Here is a 24,867-nt window from a genome sequence, read left to right on the forward strand (position 1 = left end):
GGGATTTGGCGCATTATATACGTGACGACCAAATAGCGACTGATTAAATTAAAAAAAGTACCCGCCTACTGTCGAACGAACGAATCCTAATGCTGCAAGGTCAGACAGTTTCCACGAAGTGAAACCGGCTGATGAATCAGCCTAGGCCGAGATAAGACCGTAAAAAAAAAAAAAAAAAAAATCTCAAGGCTGGTCTTGAGATCAATACAGGCTTTGAGTACTACGACACTAGTAAGAAGGATTCAAATAAGGTTCCGGAGAGATCACAAAATTACTTAAACATGCACGGATGACATCTATAACCTCTTCAGGCATGTTTTTGATGGAAACAATGTTAAAAAACGGTAGAGAGCTTAACAAAATAATCTATTTCACATAATACCTCCACGTTAAACAAACTCTCCAAACTTTGGCGAAAATTCAAAGCCTGATTACGATTTGATTGATTTTAAAACACAAATTGTCACGTTCAGAACTAATATTTACACAGCGATTCCTTCTCCTCTGGTTTACTTTCTCCTTTGTCTGTGGTGCATGTTTGAGTGTGCGCTCCTCCTCAGCATGCCGCCAGTCTGTGCAGCGGTGTGTGCAAAAAGCTGTCCCAGAAACAATGGACTGGGGCCTCTGATTACATCTCAGACTGGGACGTCAGATTGGGGAGGGGGGGGTGGGGAGGAGGAGGAGGGGGGCAGAGGAAAAGGGTGGTGGTCCGGTCCCACAACCAAGGAAGGTTACCCCCCCTCACACACACACACACGTACACACATACAGAACGCACACATGTTGGTTTCTCGTGCCGCTTCGGGACATTACACTGGCGAACATTCATTTCCTTGAGACTATTTCTAACCTTAAAGCGCAGATATTACGCTATTTTCTGAAGTTATAATGTTGTTTCTTTATCAAAAACAGACCTGGAGTTGTGTTTTGTTTCATTCGCACATGTTTAGCACACAAATCCTGCATGTGGTAGTGGTATTTTGGTCATTTCAGTCCTGGAAATTGCCAATCTCTACTGAACAAAAAGTAAAATGAGCTTCTAACTTGAAATCAAAAAGTGGAATATTTTGAGTTTTGGAGATGTAGACAGACTAAGAGTGAAACAAAACACAACTCCAGATCTGTTTTTGATGAGGTAACAACATTATAATATGACTTAAAACTCACAAGAGTCAGTTTTGCGTAATATAGAACAATCCGTGTATCATTTGTTCATTCGTTTTTTCAAAATAAGACCAAAAATAAGAAAACGAAAAAACTATTTTCTTCATTATTATTTTCTTCATTATTTGTCTCCAAAACCAAAATGAAAAAACAGATACCGATATGTTTTTTCAGTTTTTGATTCTGGGTTTAAATGAATAATGGAAAAAAACAGTTAACAGACATTTCTTTAAATAAACCAGGACTAAACCAGGATTAAACCAGAAATGAACCAGGACTATACCGGTCTCAGTCTTGCTCTCAGTCCCAATCCCTGTCTGGTCCCGGTCTAGTCCTGGTCTGGTCCTGGTCTGGTCCCGGTCTCAGTCCTGGTCTCAATCCTGGTCTGGTCCGGGTCTCAGTCCTGATCAAATGATTACGTGGGTCCCGACACTCAGTCCTGGTTTAGTCCTGGTTCAGTCCTAGTTTAGTCCTTGTTCAGTCCTGGTTTAGACCTGGTTCAATCCTGGTTTAGTCCTTGTTCAGTCCTGGTTTAGACCTGGCTCAGTCCTGGTTTAGACCTGGTTCAGTCCTGGTTTAGTCCTTGTTCAGTCCTGGTTTAGTCCTGGTTTAGTCCTTGTTCAGTCCTGGTTTAGTCCTGGTTTAGTCCTTGTTCAGTCCTGGTTTAGTCCTGGTTTAGTCCTTGTTCAGTCCTGGTTTAGTCCTGGTTTAGTCCTTGTTCAGTCCTGGTTTAGACCTTGTTCAGTCCTGATTTAGTCCCGGTTTAGTCCTTATTCAGTCCTGGTTTAGACCTGGTTCAGTCCTGGTTCAGTCCGTATGCAATGCAAATTCCGGCATCGCAGTTTAAGTCATGGAAACAGGATTGTGTCGTTATCCGTTTTTCCCATTATTCATTTAAACACAAAATCTAAAACTTGAAAAAAATAAATAAATAAATAAATAATAATAAATCATTATCAGTTTTTCATTTTGGTTTTGGAGACAAATAATGAAGAAAATAGCTGTTTTTTTGTTTTCTTATTTTTGGTTTTATTTTGAAAATCGAATGAACGAATGACACACGGATTCAGGACCTTAAAGTGATACAGTAACTTGCAGGAAGTGGCACGTCACCTGCGCTATTCCTTGGAAACAGTCAGTTAAAGCCATTCTTAGGAACCTTCCCTGTGGAGATATTTAGTTTTTCTAGTGTAATGTGGAAAATTATAGGCATAGAAACAGTCAGCTCTCCTCCAGGTCAAGTTGTGGAGTTGCAAGCTTTTATTTTTAGTATATTTTTGGGCAAAAAATTTACACTGTGGAGTTTTAAAAGTGCACTCTGTAACTTTTTCTGTAGTGAGCCAGTCACCTTCTTCCACAGTGTGACATTAAACTGCTCTATCTTACAATTATTCAATTACAGGTGGTTTTATAGCTCAAAAATAATTAGAAAAACAGGTATTCTCACTGTGAGCGGGGTCGCCTCTCCACAGACCTGACCTGTAACTGGGTCTGGTTTGGTTTCCATGAAGATAGAAAGGTTTAACGCCATAGTGTAAAACATTCCAGACAAAGCAATAATATCTCTATGGAGAAAAGCATCCACTAGAAAAGTTACACAATGGACCTTTGAGTTGTTAGAGCCTGAGTCATTCTTCGCTCATTGATAAATTGCTTCATTCACTGATTCCTTAGAAATCCGCCACGTTTTTCAGTCTGCTGAGATATTTATTTCCTTCCTTTTTGCTCATAAGCAGCCATGTTTATTTTAATACGAACAGATCACGTATGTCCTGATTGGCTAATCCACCTGTCAATCATGCCCATCTGAACTCTGGGGGATTCACCGGTGACCAGACCCACATCTCTGTAAAGAACTGAAGAAGTGAAGTGTGTATTTTGGATCTCAGGCGATGATTGTTTCCCCATTAAGATTGTCAAAAGTATCGAAAACCAGATACTAATCGATACTAAAACGATTATTCAAAGTAGCTACTCATTTGAGCAGGTATCAGTACTCAAAAAGCACATCAAATTGGACCTTTCTTTAACAGTTTTATCTGGAGTTTTATCAGAACTACTCTAAGACTACATGGCATAGCAAAAGGAGAAATTCAAATTGTCAACTGGACAAAAGTTTATTTGGTCGAAAACTAATTTGTTTGACCAAATAAACTTTTGTCCAGGTGACAAACTGAATTTCTCCTTTTGCCATGGATTCTACCGAGCCAGGCTGGTGCCACCTAATGCCTCCGCTCAGTTTCGTTTTTCTCCAGCAACTAGGTCAGGAATTGGAATACACTGGACGCTTTGCAAGAACCGTGGAAGCTGCAGACAATCATCAAAGAGGTGTGAAGTGGTCGAGATGGATGTAGATGAAGACATACGTTGTGTGTTGGCAACGATTCCCGAGATCGAGGATTTAAAGCTGAAACAAAGAGAATGCATGGTGAATTTTATCAAGGGGAAAGACGTTATTGCCCTTCTTCCTACGGGATTTGGCGCATTACTTTTGTCACGACCAAATAGCAGCGATTGGTTAAATAAAAAAAGTACCCGCCTACCATCGAACGAACAAATCCTAATGCTGTGAGGTCAGACGGTTTCCACGAAGTGAAACCGGCTGATGAATCTAGACTCTACATGGATGATTGAAGGATTTTACACACTACATGGTATAATAAACAAATACTATAATTTAGTTTACAATATTGTCTAAAGAAAGCAGCATTAGGATTCATTCGCTCAACGGTAGGCGGGCACTTTCTTAATTTAACCAATCGCTGCTATTTGGTCGTGACGTATGTAATGCGTCAAATCCTGTAGGAAGAAGAGCAATAACGTCTTTAACCTTTTGTTTTGTTTTGTTTTTAAAAGTTTTCACGATGTTATAAATCCTGCCTGAAGAGGTTTGAGCAGGATGCACGCCGATTGTGTTGTGATAACGCTCTGAAGGGGGACTGACAGCACTGAGAGCAAACGGAAGCTCAGAGTTACAGTGAAACTTATATAACATGTTCAGTTATTTCTGGCAAAAGCAGAAGTAAAAAAGTGATCAAAATCTGTGAATCAAATCTATTTTTTAGTATCAAAAGAATCGAGTTTGAAATTTTAGTATCGTAACAACACTTCAGTCCCAAAAAAACGAAGACTAGTCCCATGATGTGAGTGTGTGTGTAGAGATTTTAGTCCGCACAGTGCAATAAATACCCACCGTAAAAAAAAACTCTGCGAAAGTCCCGTCCCTCCTCCCTCCTCCCTCCTCTGGTCTCTCACAGTCTTGTAGTATCCCGCTGGCGTCCCATTGGTCAGCGCGCGCAGTTGTGTTGTCATGGCGTTGGTCAGGGCGGGGTATATAAAGAGGGAGCGGCGGGGCGGTTGGGTCTGGCCACAAGTTTGAAACATTTCAGAAGTGGAGCAGGACACAGAAAGAGAGAGCAGAGGAGAGAGGAGCCGTGCGAGAGGAGACAGAGACAAGCATTTGGGATAATTTTTCTTGTTTTCTCGGCTTCCAAGCTTTTCAGATTCGTGAGTTTTGATACCTTGAACTTGTTTGGGTAACGTTTTTGAATGTATTTATGCATTTGGGGAACACAAAAATCCATAAATCCATAAATTTTGAGAGCTAGAACTTGACTACTTGACTTTTAAACCAAAGATTTAAGTTTTGGGGTTTGAAAAATCAACCACCAAAACTTTCAAAACTTTTTCTTGCAATTTTCACCTTTTTTGTCTGGATGTTTTTGGGGGTTTGCTTTTTAAACTCAAGACATTCACAAATTGAAGAACTGAACTGCAGAAATCCACACTTGGACTTGAAGATTGCCATCCTAAAATTTCACCAGAAGAACTTTTTCCCATTTTTACTTATTTTGATGACTTGCTTTGAAATCTACCACTCAAAAAATCTCAGAAATCTTGGTGAGTTTTTGCAAGTCAGAACTTTACGAATTCAAACTTATCTCGGACTAAAACCAATCGTCCACTCGAGATGAATTTATCAGAATCCAGTTTTCTACACCCCAAAAGAGTGTCGATGGAAGGACCGTGGGCATCGGGGACGCCCAGCCCGGAGTCGGACGGGGAGATGGGCTTCGAGCACAGCCTGTCTGGGGACTGCAGCTCTCCGGACAGCGGGAGCGGGAGGACGGGAGCCAGGATCTCGGGGGGACCGGGGTCGGGGGAGCAGAGCCGAGGAGGTGCCCAGGCCGAGGGGAAGGGCGTGGGGGGAGAGCAGAGGATCAGGAGGCCCATGAACGCTTTCATGGTCTGGGCCAAAGACGAGAGGAAGAGACTGGCTCTGCAAAATCCAGACCTCCACAACGCGGTGCTCAGTAAGATGCTCGGTAAGAGAAGAAAACTTTATTGCAATGTGTCTTTAAATCATGCAAAATTGAGCTTTAAGCCATGTTAAAATGTTGTTTCTTCCTCAAAACTAGATCTGGAATTGTGTTTTGTTCCATTCACATGTTTGAGTAATCCTGTATTGTATTATTAGTCTGTCAAAATTCTCTCCTGCACCTTGTGATGTCATGAAGAGGTAAAATACAAGTTAACATTTACCTTTTACCATTTGTTTAGTAGAGATTTTCAATTCCAGGGCTGAAATTATCCAAATGATTCTAGTGAAGGTGTTGTGGAGAACTTACTGTATCGCCACATGACATCACGAGGTGGAACAGAGTGTTTTCTGTTTGGGAGAAGAACTCAGCCTAAATACGCAGGGTTTGTGTGAATTATAGTAATATAAAAGCACGGTTTGTGGATGGATGTGTTTATCGCTGTGAAAAACTGAAAAAAAAAAAGGGTTCTTACTCTGAGTGGTCTTGCATTTCCATAAACATTACTTTTACTCACTTGTTTCCATGGAAATGTTGTTCTATTGGCTATAATATTCCACATTACGGCATAAAACTTACATATCGCAATGGAGAATGTTCCGAAGTATGGTTTTAACTTTCTATTTTCATGGAATCATGCAGCAGACTTCCATCCTACAAAAAGTTTCATACTGTCATGTAGAATGGAAGTGATAAAAGAAGGAATAGTGTACAGTTTCCATGCTGAAAATTAGAACAATTTGAGAAAAAATATTTGATTGCAATTCTTCTGACAAGCTTTGCAGCTGAGATCTAAAATTTATCATTATCATTTATATTTTTGCTCTTTGTTATTATATTATACTGTGAGGTGTGAGCTACTGTGTCCAAATAATTTCCCTTGTGGATCAATAATGTTTGTCTAAGTCTAAGTTTTAATAATAGGAATGTTCAAAGTTCACATTTGAATTGACAAAAAGACTGAACCAACAAACTGACAAACTCATACAAGAATGTTTGTACAAATCTACACTACAGCATTATTATTATTATTATTATTATTATTATTATTATTATTATTATTATTATTATTTTTTTTTTTTTTTTTTTTTTTTTTTTTGCAGAATAAAACAGGACATTTTGTTTGTGGGGAAAATTATAGTACTTCTAAAACTGCAGCCTTTGTGATCATTCAAATTCACACTTTTAAAACTTCTTCAGGCACCAAATCATATTATACACCTATGATCTGGAGTTTTAAGAAATGATCATTATATGCTTAAAGTATCTATATTTGCATGTTTTTCTGTGTTTGCCACATAGTCATATTCATAATTCTTCTTTTCTTGTTTGGCAAATACTGCAATTAACACAAGTACTCGTAAGTGCTCATAGTGTAAAACAGGATTAGTGAGAACATTTGTTTGGTAAACCTCTAATGAAGTACACAGATGTTATCCAGAAATAGAATGTATTTGGATATTCACTGTCATGTTAAAGTGAAAAGTTAAAGAACAAGCAACATCGTTTTGTGTCATTTCTCTTTTCAGTTTCTAGCAGATTTTACACATATTCGAAATAAACATTCAGACGAAGTTAATTTTTTTATTAGTCCTCCTGCTATAATAATAATAATAATAATAATAATAATAATAATAATAATAATAATAATAATAATAATAAAACATGAAGAATAATCTATAAATCTAGCACATTATTATAAATGAAAACAACAGACTTTAGTATTTTGTTTATGGCTGAGTGCAGGTTGTACACATGCTGCAAACGTTGCTCTTTAACTTCGCTTTTTGACTTAATACTTCACAAACTACTACATGTTTAGAGCCATGCAGTACTTATCCTGTATGTATGAAGTAACAGCTGAACTTTGATACTATCCATTTCAACAAACTCTGTGAAGAACTGTGTCTGCAACTATTTCTACAAATGTTGAACCTGATAATTATTTTTAGGTGGATTGAAAAAATGTATGTATTTTATAGTTCCTATATATATATATATATATATATATATATATATATATATATATATATATATATATATATATATATATATATATATATATATATATATATATATATATATATATATATATATATATATATTTAGACTTTCTGTTGAGAATTGACTTTGTGCCAGTTTTTCAATCATGTGGCTACAAACAGTATTTACAGGAATATAAAAAAGCAGCTATGCCATTTACAGAAATATTAAGCACGTTTGCCTGGCCTATGTACATTTTTCATTTCATTTTCATTTTCATGGGATTCAAGGTGAAAAATGAGATCTGTTGACACAGCATTTAAGAATTTAGAACTCACAATATTCTATTATTTCTTGAATTGAAAGTTCAAATCCATCCAAAACAAAAAGTAAAGTGACTGAAACACATGTATTGGTACTTTTCAGATTCTAAATATTTTCAGATTCTCACAGATTGGGGGCAAGAGTTAGTTTCCCCCATTGATCACATTGTACTTTACCATAAAATACACAAAAAGTAAATTTGAAAATATGTAACCTGATCATGTCTATTACTGACCAGACCCAAGACCAAACAAAAATCAACAACGAAAATCTGTAGTTTAACAAAATACATTTTCCCACCCTCCATCTGTATTAAATATTGTTGACCTGTAGAATGTTGTAGTGTCATCTGAAACCCAAGAACTGACCATTTTCAAACTTTAACCCCCTAACGCCTGAATTTATATAGATGTAAATAAAAAAAAAAAAGTTTTGTGTATGTTTTTGCCTTTACATAGATGGTAAATTAAGTTTAGATTATGAATTTGACTATAGCAAAAAAATAAATAAATAGAAATTTGGGTATGTTGCAAATTTGCGACAACTAAAACCAAGCGCAAAGGTTCTTAGGAAGTTCCTGCACCAACCGGCATTGAGGCTTATATCTTGATCCAAGAGGTTTGTTGCATATTTGTGACAATTGACGTTAAATGGATAAGGCATCAAATGAAACTACATGTCACTCGTTGCTATTAACTCACCCGTTTCTCTTTCTTTGGCATAGGTCAATCGTGGAAAGCCCTGAGCGCCTGCGACAAACGCCCTTTCGTGGAGGAGGCCGAGCGCTTGAGGGTCCAGCACCTCCAGGACCATCCCAACTACAAATACCGCCCTCGCCGCAAGAAGACCACCAAAAAACTCAAACGCGTCGAACCGGGCATCCTCCTCCACAGCCTGGCCCAGGGAGGAGCCCCCGGCCTGGGCATGGGCGACAACCTGCCCGGGGCCTCATCGTACGGACATCCGGGCTCCCACTCCTCGCACCACCATCACCCCCACCACCTGCTGCCTTCACTGGGCCACTTCCAGGACCTTCCTCCCTCTTCGCACCCGGAGCTGGAGAGCTACGGTTTGCCCACTCCGGAGATGTCACCGCTGGATGTTTTGGATGATTCCGGAGCGGGCGAATCCGTGTTTTTTCCGCAACACATGCAAGAAGAAAGTGCAATGGGCGGGAGCTGGAACGGCTATCACCAAATTCAACACTACAGCCATCACTACAGTCAAAACACGCAAACGATCAGCTTAAATAGTAGCGCAAACTCTACTTTAAGCCCTCTAAGAAGCTCAAGAGTCGATATCGATTCGAATTCTAGATTGAACCAAATTCCTAGTCACCATATCGCGCTAAGAAATCCAGCCAAATGTTCGATTCCAGATTCTACTTCGTGTTCGTCCAACCAGCCGATCAGCTACTACAGCCAGATGTACCCCGCCAGCACAACGCCAAACGCCAACCCGTTTGCGTCGACGAGTTTAGGCCAGCTATCGCCGCCCCCCGAAACGTCTTGCGCCAATTCTACCGTTTCGACGTTTTTACACCCGATTCAGCACATAGACCAATCCAACGCCAACTTGTCAAACTTGGCCGCGAACGATTTTTGGTCAGAGGTCGATAGACACGAGTTCGATCAGTACATGCGGAGGAACAGAGAGGAGGTTTACGCGTCGAAACTTGGTCGTGGTAGCATCGGGGGAAGCATGAACGGCGGTGTGATCAGTAGAGATGTAGGGAGCATTATGGGTAGCGGTAGCGGTTGCGAAGACGCCAGCAGTCCGCTCATTTCGGCCTTATCCGACGCTACGAGTGCGGTCTATTACAGCGCGTGTATCAGCGGGTAAAGAATTAGAAGATTGCTGCTATTTTTTGGATCTAAATAGTAAAAAAATATAGCACAAACACACAAATTTTGTTTAATATTTTGGATTTTTTTTAAAGAATTGTCAAATTGAACGCACAATTGATGTTAAACTGGATTTTTTTTTTAACTTCTGAGAATCTATGTATAAAATTTGCTACCTAAAAATTCTTAACACTCATAATTTCTAAAATATTTTCCAATTTATTATTTATTTTTATTTACATGATTGCCACAGCCCCATCAATTAAAGATGCACTATTTAACTTTTTCAAATTGTGGGGTCCGCCAATGTCATTGTCTCCACAAACTTGTAAACTTAATCTACATTAGAGTCATTTAAGAGGTAACATAAAACAAAATGTGCATTCAAACTGAGCTGGCTCCCCTCTGCATAGATCTGATCTGTAACTTCATTGCAAAAAACTAAATCCAGTCAAGTTAAGATGATTTGAAGCTGGTCACGTTTCTTAATCTTGAATCACTGTATTTTTTGTTTTCGACTTTCTTCAAGCTCTTCTTTATATTTTATTGTTTTATTCAAGTGTGTAAGATGAATAACTTAAGACATTTTTTTTTTTTTCTACATATGCAATTTGTTTAACCAACTATGCAACTGCTAATATCTTCAGTCCTTTCAACTTTGACTCCATGTCCAGCACGAACCAATGCCCTTTTCATCTCAACTCACTCACTTTATAATTTTTGGTAGTCTCTCATGTATTGTTATTATCGATAGTGTTATTTGATCCTTAGAACTGGATATTTTGGCCGTGTTTGTCGGTTTTGACTTACCCCCAACGGACCTCTGCCCTTGTCAAGATCAGCAAACTGCTTGATTTAATTTAATTGCTGTAGCAGGGCCGTGTGGTTTTCAAACGAGCCTGAGAATCTCAACTATTTAAGCATTTTAGCGAACGCCAACAAACTGGAAATCTTCACATCTTGTTGGATCTTGACTGATTCCAGCGAGATTGAAGGGAAGATTGACCTCGTGACATAGAAGCGAGTTTTAAGCAAAAACATCTCTGGATTTTAGAGGTTCACTGTGCAACTTTTCTGATGATGGGTGTGCTAAATACCCTTAGAATGTTACGTAGTAAGGCATTAAAACCTATCCATCTCCATTAGGGATGTAACAATAACCGAAATATTGTGATATCGTATCATGAAAAGTCTCACAATATACCGAATTACAAGTCCTTTTGCTTAAATGCATGGTTTTATAGAAGCAACAGATTATAAACTACATATCCCATGATTCATTTCAGCGCAAACAACATGAAGAAATATGTTTTTTTACTTGAATTCTTGGGATTATGATGGATTCACACCAAAATCTTGTCAAGGTATTTTAAAAGAAAAAAAGCGACTTATCTACAATTATATCAGCCTCTCCAAAATATCGCAATAAATATCGTACCGTGAGATTTGGATATCATTACATCCCTAATCTCCAAGAAGACGAGGCCCGAGTTAGAGGTTAAATCGTGGAGAGAAGACCACAGTTATTGAACCTGAGTTTGATTGAATACAGGTTTTCTAATATTATACGTAGAACATTTTAAAAGCAATAATACGTCAGTGAAGAATGGCAGAACGTCTGTCAAGAAAGTTACATAGTGCGGCATTTCATTTTTAATTTCGGGGGAACTTTTTCTCCAAAATGAACTCGATGCTGAACTCTCAAAACATGGACGCAATTTCATGAACCCATCAGAAAAGTTTCACGGTGCGCCGTTAATTTGACATTTTGTGGAACGTTTTTGTCCAAAATTAGTTCACGTTAAACTCTTAAACCTCATTAGAAAAGTTACGTAGTGCGAATTTACCTGATTTCAAACCATAAGTGAGGAACATGTTTTTGAAATTCACAAAAACAAATGTCTGGGATAATATCAGGCAGTTGGTTTCCCATGATTCTTCGTAACAATGCGCCTGATTGCACGATAAATGCGACCCTATGAGAAAATGAACAGATAATATACAGTATTAATGTCTATTTTTTTTCTTATTTAACAGATTTTATCATACAATGCATGATGTAAAAATAAATAAATAAAAATCAGGTTCAGGCTTTTTTGAACTTTTTTTTTTGTCCAAAACTAACACATGTTGAACGGACTTTAAACAAAGTGTCAAGATTTGGTAAGATTTCATCCAACTTTCTGGAATCTATTATATTAAACTCAAAAAACTTTGACAAATTTCATGAACCCCTGTCAAAAAAGTTTCAGAGTGGACTTTTTTTTTTACATTTATGTGAACTTTTTCCAGAACTAACTCTTAAAACATGGACCTTAACTGTCATTCAACTTTGCTACACATCTTCCTGGAGTCATTATATTCTAAAAACTTCACAAATTTCATAAACCGCTGTCAGAAAAGTTTCAAAATTGACTTTTTATTTTAAATTTTTGTGAACTTTTCTATCCAAGACTCATGTTGAACTCTTAAACGTGGATTGAGTAGCATTTCTGGTGGAAGGTCTGTCAAATACTTTTCTCCATGGAGATGTTTTTGCTTTGTTTGGAATGTTTCACAGTGTGGCATTAAACTTTTCCTTTTTTTCGTGGAGAACCAAAGTTACAAAAAAAGTTACAGGTCAGATCTGTGGAAAGGCGACCCCGCTCACAGTCAGAATGCATGTTTTTTGGTATTTTTGAGCTATAAAACCACCTGTAATTGAATAAATGTAAGGTAGAGCTGTTTAAAGTCATACTGTGGAACATTGCAGGCAGAAAAAATGACATATCCTAAGAAACAAGAACATGACGGACCTTCAACCAAAACGTTACGCAATGTCGTTCGACTTTGCATCGCATCTTCCTGGAGCCTGTTACAATACGCTCTAGAAACATGGACGAATTTCGCAAACTCATCAGAAACTGAACTCACGCTGAACTATTAAAAACACGGATCGATTTCACGAACGAACCGTAAACGAAGTGTCCGAAGATCTGCTCCGTTTTCATCCGCTTTTACTTCATGTCTTTCTGGAGCCTGTTACTGGAATAGCTTGGCCCCAAACCCCATCGCTGACCACTGCTTTGTCCCACAGACTTTTGGGGAACTTTTTACAACTCGATTCTGGATAGATTTGAGCTTGATGGATAGTTTTTTTCCCCTCTCCGCGCGAGGATAAAGTTACTGTTCTTTTTGGCGAACGTACATGCTAGGAACTTTGACGTTTGAAGCTCATAAACATTGAATTTGTTTAAACCAAATGTCAGTTTTGAAGGTTTAAAGACTGGTTTGGTCGGAGGAAAATGACCACAAATCAGCGATAATGTCTCTTGTGTTGTAGCTTTTATCATGTTTTTTGACCTGATAGTGATTTACTGTATATATGAAGTTGTTCTGGGGTTGTGAAGGATAAATATACTGTATGAGACTATGAATTTTCGTTTTGCACTGGGTAAATGTGTATAGTATAGCAAACCACCAAATGGAAGTATTGTTTAAAAGATGTAAATAATGATGTGAGTTTTTCGCATAAATAATTGTTTTGTTTTACTTTTTGGGGAAAATTTGAACTTTTTGCTGGAATAAAGAGACTGATGTTTAAGAATATAATGCCTTTGAACTGTCTTTGAACAATGAACTTTTAAGAGAGTATTTTAAGTTAAGTGTACAATTACATATGTTAATTCACTATCTACTATATCAGAGAGATATCAGTAGTTTCTAGAGTTGTCAAAAGTATCGAAAATCAGATACTAATCAATATTAAAACTAGTATTGAAACTACTACTAAACAAATCACATTTACAGAAAAGAAGTGAACCTTTCCTGAATAGCTTTAGAATGATCTTGAGTTGTATCAGAACAAGCATAAAAGCTTGTAAACTAGTATACGCCCAGTGCATCATGACAAAATCACAGTTAGTATAATGTTTTGTTAAATATTTAAAATAGAACTGAGTGATGGGCTAGAGGATTAGAGACCAGTGCCTCCACTGGGTCGACTCCGACTAGGTCAGTAATTGGAATAGAGTAGACGGTTTGCAAGAACGCCGGAAGTTCTAGACCGCGCACCGGTCAATCAGCGAAGAGCTGTGAAGCCATGACGTCAAACTCAAGCGCCTGTGTGGGTCTCTTTTGTGGTACAGCACAACAGTAAACAAAGTGGTCGAGATAGATTTAGACGAAGACAACCATTCTGTGTTGGCAATGATTCCCGAGATCGAGAATTTAAAGCCGGAACAAAGAGAATGTTTGGTGAATTTTATCAAGGGGAAAGACCTTCTTCCTACGGGATTTGGCACATTACATATGTCACGACCAAATAGCAGCGACTGGTTATATTAAAAAAGTACCCACCTACCATCAAGCGAACAAATCCTAATGCTGCGAGGTCAGACATTTCCACGAAGTGAAACCATCTGATGAATCAGGCGAGGGCTTCAGAGGATGTGTAGATGAAAATAAGATGTATTGGAGAAAGGATAGCGGTGAACTGCTTTTGGTGTCCCTGCTTGTCCAGAAAAATAAATAAATAAAATACCCTTATCACCAGTAGAATGCAAGATGTAAAAATAATTAAGCCTCTACAGCTAATATTCATGCATCATCACATTTATTTAGTTTGGTTCGGTTGTTAAAGGGTCCATTTCTGATCTATGTTATAATGTTGTTTCAAAAAATAGACCTGGAGTAATGTTTGGTTTCATTCACACATGTTTAACACACAAACCCTGCATATTTAGGCTGAGCTTTTCTCTCAAACAAAAACAAAACAAAACTCTTTTCCATTGTGTGATGTCATGTGGTAATACAGGAAGTGCTCCACTGTGTTTTTTAACTCTATACACCTTCACTTGAATCATTTGGATAACAGGCTCTATTCACACTTGCGTCACAAACCAGGAAGACGTTTGGAAACATGCAATGACAACTTCCGGTGTAGTTCCCGACACTGGGCTCACCGACCGACTTTGATAAAACCCATTGGAGTAAGGCTATGTTTATATGATGACGGTCTGAACAGAACACGCAAAAGTGGCATCGCGTCTTCACTTTTTATTCCACGATTGGACGACTGTTTTCAGGAGGAAATCTGCATGCATATGGTGACGCAAAGGTGTGTGGAATTCGATTGGTCTACGGTGGTCTATGATGGTGACGTTAGGTGGTAACGTATGTGATGTAAACGTGTATGCGACGTGAGCAGATCTGACCACAGTTTTGCGTCTTGGGCCATGTAGACGAAAACGCTATGGCGAAGCGTATTCAGCTTTTCCACTCTGGAGGGTGGTTTCAGATTTTTGCGTTTTTAAGCCCCAAAAATGCCAACACCGTCTAAACGAAAGACACTTCTGATCAAATATTTTGTCGTTTTTTACCTACAAGCGTTCTCGTGTGATCAGTGGTAAAATGAAGACCGCATACGTATGTGCTGTTTGGAATCATCTTAAATTTGTCTCTCTCATCTTTTCTAATCGCATGTACCCAGTGCACTCGGAGTTGTGCGTCAGTTGGGAAATGATGAAAACTGAGGTATGGTTGTAATTGTTGATAAGCCGAACGGAACAATACAATGATAAGTAGGTGAAGAAAACTGGGTAATTTAAAAATTTTTCCTAGATTTTGTGAGAGTTACTACCGTGAAGAGAGCCGACGGAAGTTGTCATCACATGTTTCCATACGTCTTCCTGCTTTGTGACGTAAACATGAATAGAGCCTAGATTTTGAACTGAAAACTGTCACTACATGACATCACAAAGTGCAACAGAGCATTTTGAGCTTTTGGAGATGTAGAGACCAATAATAAAGGGTTATTCAAAACAAAAGAAAACACAACTCCAGGTCTGTTTTTGAGGAGGTAACTACGGAAGGCGAGAGGGGTCACAACAAACGCAAACGCCCCAACAAATACAAATGCAACAACACAAAAGTCACAACAAAGCAAAAAAAGCCACAACAGAAATGACTGGGGGACTCTATTTTAATGCAAACACCGCAACAAATACAAACACCACAACACAAATGCAAATGCCGCAACACGTCAAAAAGCCACAACGGAAGTGACCGCGGGACTCTATTTTCCGACGGACCGGTCAAGCGGCAAGTGAAGAAGAAGAACTACAACGTGAAACGAATAATGATAAAACAATAAATTACTTTTACTTACGTTTCCAACTTCTCCGTGCCTTTACTTTTCATGTTGTAGTTTTTCTTCTTCACTTGAATGCTTGATCAGTCCGGCATTTGCGTTTGTGCTGTGGCGTTTGTATTTGTTGCGGTGTTTGCATTAAAATAGAGTCCCGGGTCATTTCCGTTGTGGCCATTCCGTTTTTGGTGTGTTGTGACTTTTTTTGGTTTGTTGTGGCTTTTTGTTGTGTTGTTACTTTTTTTGGTTTGTTGTGGCTTTTTGCTGTGTTGTCGCATTTGTATTTGTTGCGGCGTTTGCGTTTGTTGTGACCCCTCTCGGCTTCCGTAGGTAACAGCGTTCTATCACGAATTAAAGCTCACAAGAGTCAAATTTACGCAACATAGGATCTTTAATGCCACGCTGCGCAACATTCTAGGCAAAACATTACTATCTCCATGGAGACAAACAGGTGGCAGAGTTTCCTACAGCACCTTTAAAATATATAGTGTCCTGAAGTAGCCAAGACAGTGAAATGCAAATCCAGGATTGTTGTCTTGAATTTGTTTGCGAAGAGAAAACAACATCTCTCTTTAGCATTTTTGCAAACACAAGTCGAAGCCAGGGTCTTTTTGATGCATTTTTGCTGCATCTGCTCCACATTAGTTTGACAGAGGAGACGTTCTGCTCCATGAAACCGTAGATCTGAGCTGACGACGACGTACAGTGGAACCAGTTGTACTCACCACACTGACTATTGTGGCTTCGACTGGTCAAAAAACACAGCAATATGACTTTTTTTATTTAAATTCTGATTTTTAAAAACGGGGTCACGGAACATCTGAGTGTTCTTTGATATCTGCGTTTGACATTTTTCCTGGAGTTTTTCTGTTTTAATTTGCAGTGACACATCAAGAGCGTCAGATAGAGACAAGCCTATCTTTTGTTTTGTTTTTTTCAGAGTGGTGCAATAAGTCTAAACTTTTGGTAATAATTATGGGAATAAAAGAATAAAAGAAATGCATGGACTGAAATGAAGGGTCTTTTGGGGCAGTCATCTGAGGACAAATAAAAACAGGGATTTTCCAGAAGCGTCGCCGATAGTCTTAAAAACTCTACGACAGAGATCATTTTTACTGTTTGGGTTACAAAAGTGGATAATAGACGTGCATTTAGAGCGCTGAGACTCAAAAATAAAAACAACTCCGGAGAGATTATGCACATTTTTGCACTGAAAATAAATGTGTTACAATATAGGCTTGTTTTATCCATGTGCATAGTGTCTAATTACCTGGTCCCCGAAGGTTTGACCAGGTTTTGTATTCACCCGGTGTGTGTCCACTTGTGAAAATTCCGCCATTTATGGACCGATTTTCACCAAATTTGGTACATGGTTCAAGCCCTCGTGCCCGGTGCTGCAAAAAAGGTTTGGTGACGATCCGAGGTCATTTGAGGTCACACGGGTAAATTGAAAGGTCACGCCATTATAAAGAATAGACAATTTCTGCAATTTTTGAACCATCTGCAGGCTAAAATATTAATTCAGTCATCACACAAGTTGGCACACACATAACCGGGGTACACTGGATGTTACAGGTTGAAACATTGCATTTTTGGTCATAACTCTGCGAAGGATCGTGCTAGAGCAACGGGAGTGGTCTCAAAATCTCAGAAAAATTATTATCTATGTATAATTCTATGCATTTGTATAGTAAAATATTAATAGTTTTCGAGATAATCACTAATTATAACAGTTCCTTTCTCTTTCAGTGTTAAAATTCCTTTCATGATTAACTTGTAAGTCGGTAAAGTCACATTTTCTTTGTGTTTTGGTCATTTTTAAGCAGCTTTCTGTATTTTCCTTAAACAAATTACAGTTTTTGCCTCTCTTTACTGTTGGCAGGGATCAGATTGGTCAAAAACAGGGAAACCTTGGACATTCATTTCTTGCACAAACTGGGACAAATCAGTGGTTTTGGATAAATCTGCTGGGACAGGGCAGAGCTCAAAACCGGCCCGGGGAAATAGAGACGTCCGGCCACCCACAGCTCCCTGTACACTGTTTTATCTTTAAATATGTATGAAATTTAGCACGACTCAGCAAAAACCTCCATGAAGATACAATTGAACGGGAAGTAGTGACGCTAACAGTGACAATGCCAGACTCTGTTGAGCACACAGCCTGTTGGGAAAAGGTGATCAGATACTTATTCTGTCTGATTGGGTGAAGTCTAACTTTTGCTAAATCTGTGCTGTGGTTGTTGTTGTGAGTTTGCCTCCCGGTCATGACTGTTTGCTGAATGTCTCTCCACTCTCTCTCCTATTTCACGCTTCATCTGTCCAGTCCATTAAACCCCGCGGGCCTTTAAAAAAATGACTTTTTTTAAATCCAGTTTTGATCACACACATCCACACACCTTTTATTCTTTCCCCTCCACGCAGGCCCTTAGATTGATATGTGTCGTTTGAATTGAGTTGTGCACATTTATCAGTCTGAAACTCTCTGAAAATAGTCTGGAAACAGCAGAACGTCATGATGAGTGTTAGAATTTGATTGGTCAAAATGTCACAATATCGGAACAAGAACAAGTCAAATTTTTGTTGCATCCAGTTTAGAGAATAGCACAGACATCTTCTCTGTCCACAGATGCACAAAGCTTTTACCTTCTGCACATTTTCCACAAATAAATCAATGTGTATTTCTGCTAAAAGAGGCTGAAGTAGAGAACACCCGTCGGCATCACCATGTGTCCTCTGGTTTGTTTGGGCGCTTCACTTTTGGCTTTCGTCCAAACCACAATGCTGCTCTGTCATCGGACTGAACTGAATATTTGCGAACTCACAAATATTGTGAGCGTTTGTCTTGCTGACTCGGCTCTTTCTTGTACTCAGTTTTCAAAAACATTTAGTCAAATTTGTCTGCGTACATCTGTCTGCGTCTCCAAGTTTGTTTTGGTTTGTTTGGGCAGTTCATTTGGCTTCTGCCCACACCACAGCGCTGCCCCGTGATTGGACAGGTCATCAGCGCTCTCACCTAAACGCAGACACATGAGAGGTCAATCAGGGTTCCCACGCTTATGGAAATCCTGGAAAAGTCATGGAAATTGAAAATGTCATTTTTCAGGCCTGGAAAAGACATGGAATTTTGTAAATTCAATGAAAGTTTTGGAAAAGTCATGGAATTTTAGTATCTCTTTCATGCAACTACAATGTTCTGTTAAGTTTTCATTAGGCCTTTTGTTTAAAAGAGATGACAATAAATGCACAGACAGTACTTTGAATGTTAAAAAAAACTATAATATCAAACCATAAGGTGAGTGGAAAGAGTTAACATTTTATATTTAGCCCTAAAAGTCTGACTCTCCCTCTTCACCACAAAGGTCTGATACAGCGACCGCATCACTGCCGACGCTGCACCGATCCGCCTGTCAATCTCACGCTCCCTCCGCCCCTCACTCGTGAACAACACCCAGAGATACTTGAACTCCTCCACTTGAGGCAGAGAGTCTCCACCCACCTGGAGAGGGCAAGCCACCTTTTTCCGGTCAAGAACCATGGCTTTGGACTTAGAAGAGCTGATCTTCATCCCAGCCGCTTCACACTCAGCTGCAAACCGCCCCAGTGCACATTACAGGTCCTGGTTCGATGAAGCCAACAGGACAACATCATCTGCGAACAGCAGAGATGAAATCCTGTGGTCCCCAAACCGGACCCCCTCCAGCCCCTGACTGCGCCTAGAAATTCTGTCCATAAAACAATGAACAGAACCGGTGACAAAGGGCAGCCCTGGGGAGTCCAACATGCACCAAGGTGGGTGTCTTGCCGAAGGACACAATGACAGCATTCATCTGTGGGAGCTGGAATCACACCAGGCAACCTGTGGGTCAGTGAATCTGACCGCTCAACCAATTATATTTATGTTGAGAGCGGGATTCAAACCGCCAACCCTCAGATCAGTGGACGAACGCTCTACCAACTGACCTACTTTCATGAATTTTTTTCAACCTGTCAAAAAGGAAAAAAAAATCCAGGAGTGTTGTCGTGTGGACGTAGCCTTAGGTTGAGTTCTTGAGTTCTTCTCTCAAACTAAAAACACTCTGTTCCACCTTGTGATGTCATGTGGTCATACAGGAAGTGCTCGACTGTGTTGTTAAACTCCATACACCTTCACTAGAATCATTTGGACAATTTCAGCCCTACTGAACAAAAGGTAAAAGGGAGCTCTTAACTTGGGCGGCAGTAGCTCAGTTAGTAGAGCGTTCGTCCTCTGATCCGAAGGCAGGGTAGTCTTAAAAGTCTTAAAAAGGTCTTAAATTTCATGTTCCTAAATTAAGGCCTTAAAAAGTCTTAAATGATGTCATCCAAGTCTTTTTTTTTCCACAAAGGCCTTAAATTTCATTAGCCTATTTTTTTGTTTACTCTACTTTTTGTTTACTGCAGTGTTAAACAGAAGGATGAAAACATAACGTGAACGAACATCTAATTTGGAGTATGCGCAAATAAGACTTTGGTGTCATCAGTAGAATGGAGGAAGATGCTGGATGGATCATGGGGAAGTGTAGGTTTAATCATAGTAGCTCTTAGATTCTAGATATAGTACCGGTAGTTGGTTGGGCATTATTAGAATTAGATCTGGTGTTTTTTATAATGAGTGAGATGTTGGCCTTAATTTTCATTTAAGTGGTCTTTAAAAGGTCTTCAAAAAGTCTTAAATTTTGGGTAGTCAAACCTGGGGATACCCTGGAAGGTGATTTCAACTCCCACAGAGGAATGCTGTCGTTGTGTCCTTCTTATTTCTTACGTCTTATTTATTTGTTTGTAAAGGGACAGCACATATGAATGGACATTAAACATATAAATTATAAGATTATAGCCAAGGTGGCTCATTTCCATCTTCATTCCCTCAGCAGGTTGATGTAAAATCATCTACAGGACAAGGAAAAGTACAGCAACAATCACACAAAAGTACACAACACCAGCACACTCACTATACACACAATTAATTTCAAACAGTTCATTTGAAGTTCAAAGTCAAGAGTTAAAGAGTTAAACTTCCCCCCTCCCCCTTTTTTTGTTTTGTTTTGGTATTTTATTATTATTATTATTATTATTATTATTATTTTATTGATTGATTGATTTTATTTATTTATCCTTATTATTATTATTACTATTTATATTTATTATTATTATTATTTTATTTATTTATTTATTTTTGTATGCGTGTTTAGTTAAATCTGTCTTATTGTGGATGTGACAAATTATAAATTAAAAAAAAAATTTTAAAAAAAGAGATAAAGAGTTAAACCAAGAGTTAAACCAACAACCTCCAATATAAAAGAAAATGTAATTTGGTTAAACGTGGTGACATATTTGGCCACTGAACAACCACTGTTTTAAAGCTTTAGAAAATGCTGCCAGTGTTGGGAGTTCTTGTATATTAGCAGGCTTTGTATTCCATGTTTGAGCTGCTCGATAAGCAAAAGAGTTTGTCCAAAAGCACTTTTCCTAAACGGCACAGAGCAGTCGCCTCTAGAGCTGCTCTTGTGCGATTTGAATTTCTTTTCACAAACTCCTGTAGATGAGGTGGAGCAAGATTATTACAAACTTTGTATACCAAAATTAAATCTGAATATGTGATTGTGATGCCCCAATTTAGAAATTTGTATTCGTCAAGTATCGTGCAATAGTGATAATTTGTGGAGTTTTTGTCTAATACTTTAAGTGCTTTTTTATAGACAGTTTCAGCTAATTTAAGAGTAGTTTTGCTTGTCAGAGTCCAACTAGTAATGCAATAATAGGTGCAGCAAAATCAGTGAATGAATGTGTGTGTGAATGGGTGTGCATTGTTGAGAAGGTGACTTTTAAAATGTATTTCCCTACAGATTACAGATTACATACCACAAAATGTAGTTTGTAACGTAATCCATTAAATTACTTAAAGTGAGTAACGTAATCTGAATACTTTGGATTACTTGATCTTTGGATTACTTGATATTATCATGTTTTTTAAAACTACATGAATGTAACAACCACATCCTGAAAATTCTTGTTTGTTCTCTTCAAATTGTCTGTTGAGCCCAAGTCTACATGAACAGACAACTGTTTGCTGTAGAGAAGCAAATACTAGGAAATCTTCACAAAAGATGTTTTATCTGTTAAAAGAAAATAAAAAGTCCAGTCTTTCCTTAACCATATTAAAAATATTATTGATAGAGAAATGATTTTTATTTGAGATCACTGCTGCCTTAAATTATGTCCACCTACTGTTAGTGTCATTTTGTTTAGACCTGGATTAGACCGGGTTTTAGTACTGGTTTTAGTCCTTTCTTAGTCCTGGTTTAGACCTGGTTTAGTCCTGGTTTAGTCCTGGTTTAGTCCTGGTTTAGTCCTAGTTTAGTCCTGGTTTTAGACCTGGTTTAGTCCTGGTTTCAGTCTTGGTTTTAGTCCTAGTTTTAGTCCTGATTTAGACGTGGTTTAGTCCTGGTTTAGTCCTGGTTTTAGTCCTAGTTTTAGTACTGATTTAGACCTGGTTTAGTCCTGGTTTTAGTCCTAGTTTAGTCCTGGTTTAGACCTGGTTTAGTCCTGGTTTAGCCCAAAATGTGAAGACAGGAACATACCGCCATGTAATCCATTTATTTCAACAAAGTAACTGTAATCCAATTACCACTCACTGAAACAGTAACTGTAACCGAATACAGTTACTCATAATTTGTACTCTGATTACGTAACTCCGGTACATGTAATCTGTTACTCCACAACACTGTGGGTGTGTTGTCAAGTGCTTTGAAGATGGAAAAGCGCTGCAGAAAAATGTGGCCATTTCCCATAGCTACTGCTTCGTGACATCAGAAGGTGGAACAGAGCATTTTGAACTTTGGAGATGTAGACAGACTGATAATACAGGATTACTCAGACATGTGTGAATGAAAGAAAATACAAATCCAGGTCTGTTTTTGAGGAGGTAACGGCATTATAAGATGGGTTAAAGCTCACGGGAGTTCATTTTTTGTAATATGGGACCTTTAAGTTTACCCTGCACATTTTTTACTTTCTACTTTACTCATCTTCAGTCTTTACTCTTGACGAAGATCTTGAGATTCCTGAGTACTGCACACCCCGGTGGATCATATGGTTCTGAATAACTATGATATGTTAGGAATGATTACTTCACAGATATCTTTATTTTCCATTTGAAATTCCCACACTCTCTCCTCACCTCAGCTCACCTCCGTCCCCCCGCCTCACTGGCCAACTTACAACTTTCCTGTCAAGACTTCCACAAAACGCTCTTTTCACTGGATTTTTACATCTCAACTTCAACATCCAAAAGTCAGATTGCAGTATTTATTTTCCTGTACGGGGTCCTGGTCTGGGGATAGAGCCGCAGCCAAGAGGAATGTGAGGAAACTCTATGGAATCCTCATGTACAGGCTGGAAATGCACGGAACTGCAGAGAGAGAGGGAGGAGGGAGAGAAACAGGGAGAAAGAGAAAGAAGAGAGGGGGAGAGAGTATGGAGAGAAACAGAAAGAAAGTGCATGGGAGCGAGAGAAAGAAAGGAAGGAAGTGAGACAGAGAGAGAGAGAGAGAGAGAGAAAGGACAAGGAAATGGACAGGAGAAGGACATGAGAAAGAGACAGAGAGAGACGGACAAAGAAAGGAAGTGAGAGAAAAAAGGGATAGAGAGAGACAAGGACATGAGAGAGAGAGGAAAAGGGTGAGAGAGCGAGAGGAGAGGCAGAGAAAGAGAGAAAGAAAGGACGTGTGTGTGTGTGTGTGTGTGTGTGAGAGAGAGAGAGAGAAAGAGAGAGAGAAAGAGGGGGACAGGGAGAGAGAGTAAGGCAGAGGAAAAGAGGGAGAGAGCAAGATAAGAGGGGAGAGAGAGAGAAAGGACGTGTGTGTGTGTGTGTGTGTGTGTGTGTGTGAGAGAGCCAAAGAAAGGAAGTGAGGGGGAGAGACAGAGAGAGAGAGGAAGAGGGGGATAGGAGAAGATAGAGAAAGACAGAGGAAAAGAGTGAGAGAGAGAGAGAAGGACATGGACATGAGAGAGAGGAAGATGGGGAGAGAGGGGATAGAGAGAGAGAGAGAGACAGAGGAAAAGGGGAGAGAGAGAGAGACAGAGAGAGAGAGAGAGAGAGAGAGAGAGAGAGAGAGAGAGGGAGAGAGAGAGAGAAAGGACGTGTGAGAGAGAGAGAGAGAGACAGGGGATAGAGACAGAGAGAGAGAGAGAGAGAGAGAGAAAGAGAGAAAAGGACACGAGAGAGCGAGAGGAGAGAGAGACAAAGAAAGGAAGTGAGAGAGAGGGGATAGAAGGACGTGAGAGAGAGAGATGGGGAGAGAGGGGACAGGGAGAGAGAAAGACAGAGAAAAAGTGTGAGAGAGGGGAGAAAGCGAGAGGAAAAAGGCAAGAGCGAGAGAAGACGGAGAGGGGAGAGAGAGAGAGAGAGAGAGAGAGAGAGAGAGAGGACGTGTGTGTGTGTATGAGAGAGAGAGAGAGACAAAGAAAGGAAATGAGAGAGGGGATAGAGAGAGAGACAGAAAAGGACATAAGAGAGAAGAAAAGGGGGAGAGAGTTGATAAGGTGAGAGAGAGAAAGAGACAGAGAGAGAGTGAGAGAGAGAGAGAAAAGAACATGAGAGAGAGAGAGAAGAGGGAGAGAGAGTGGATAGGGTGAGAGAGAGAAAGAAAGAAAAGGACATGAGAGAGAAGAGGGGGAGAGAGCGAAAGAGAGAAAAGGAAGTGAGAAGGGGAGAAAGAAAGAAGGGGGAGAGAGGGGATGGGGAAGAGAGTGAAAAAGACAGAGGAAAAGGGTGAGAGAGAGGGGAGAAAGCGAGAGGAAAGAGGGAGAGAGTGAGAAGAGAGGGGAGAGAGAGAGAGAAAAGACGTGTGTGAGAGAGAGGGAGACAAAGAAAGGAAGTGAGAGAGGGGATAGAGTGAGAAAAATAGGGTATAGAGAGGGAGAGAGAGAGAGAGAGAAAAGAAAGGAGATGAGAGAGAGGATAGGGAGAGAGAGAGAAAGACAGAGGAAAAGGAGGAGAGAGAGGGGGGAGAAAGTGAGAGAAAAAGGGGGAGAGAACGCGAGGAGAGGGAGAGAGAGAGAAAGAGAAAGAGGGAGAGAGAGTTGAGAT

The 24,867-nt window shown here is 39.3% G+C and overlaps 1 protein-coding gene across 1 annotated transcript; it reads left to right on the top strand.

Annotated features, from left to right (window-relative positions):
• The first annotated feature begins 4,547 nt into the window (after positions 1–4,547).
• sox18 (SRY-box transcription factor 18) lies at positions 4,548–9,700 on the top strand. Its single transcript, XM_020935573.2, has 2 exons — positions 4,548–5,489; positions 8,515–9,700. The coding sequence occupies exons 1-2, from the start codon at positions 5,135–5,137 to the stop codon at positions 9,630–9,632; spliced, it is 1,473 nt and encodes a 490-aa protein (XP_020791232.2). The 5' UTR covers positions 4,548–5,134; the 3' UTR covers positions 9,633–9,700.
• Positions 9,701–24,867: the final 15,167 nt, after the last annotated feature.

Source organism: Boleophthalmus pectinirostris, unplaced genomic scaffold, assembly GCF_026225935.1.
Source record: "Boleophthalmus pectinirostris isolate CB_2022bp ecotype Guang Dong unplaced genomic scaffold, ASM2622593v1 HiC_scaffold_8, whole genome shotgun sequence".
Classification (NCBI taxonomy): domain Eukaryota; kingdom Metazoa; phylum Chordata; class Actinopteri; order Gobiiformes; family Gobiidae; genus Boleophthalmus; species Boleophthalmus pectinirostris.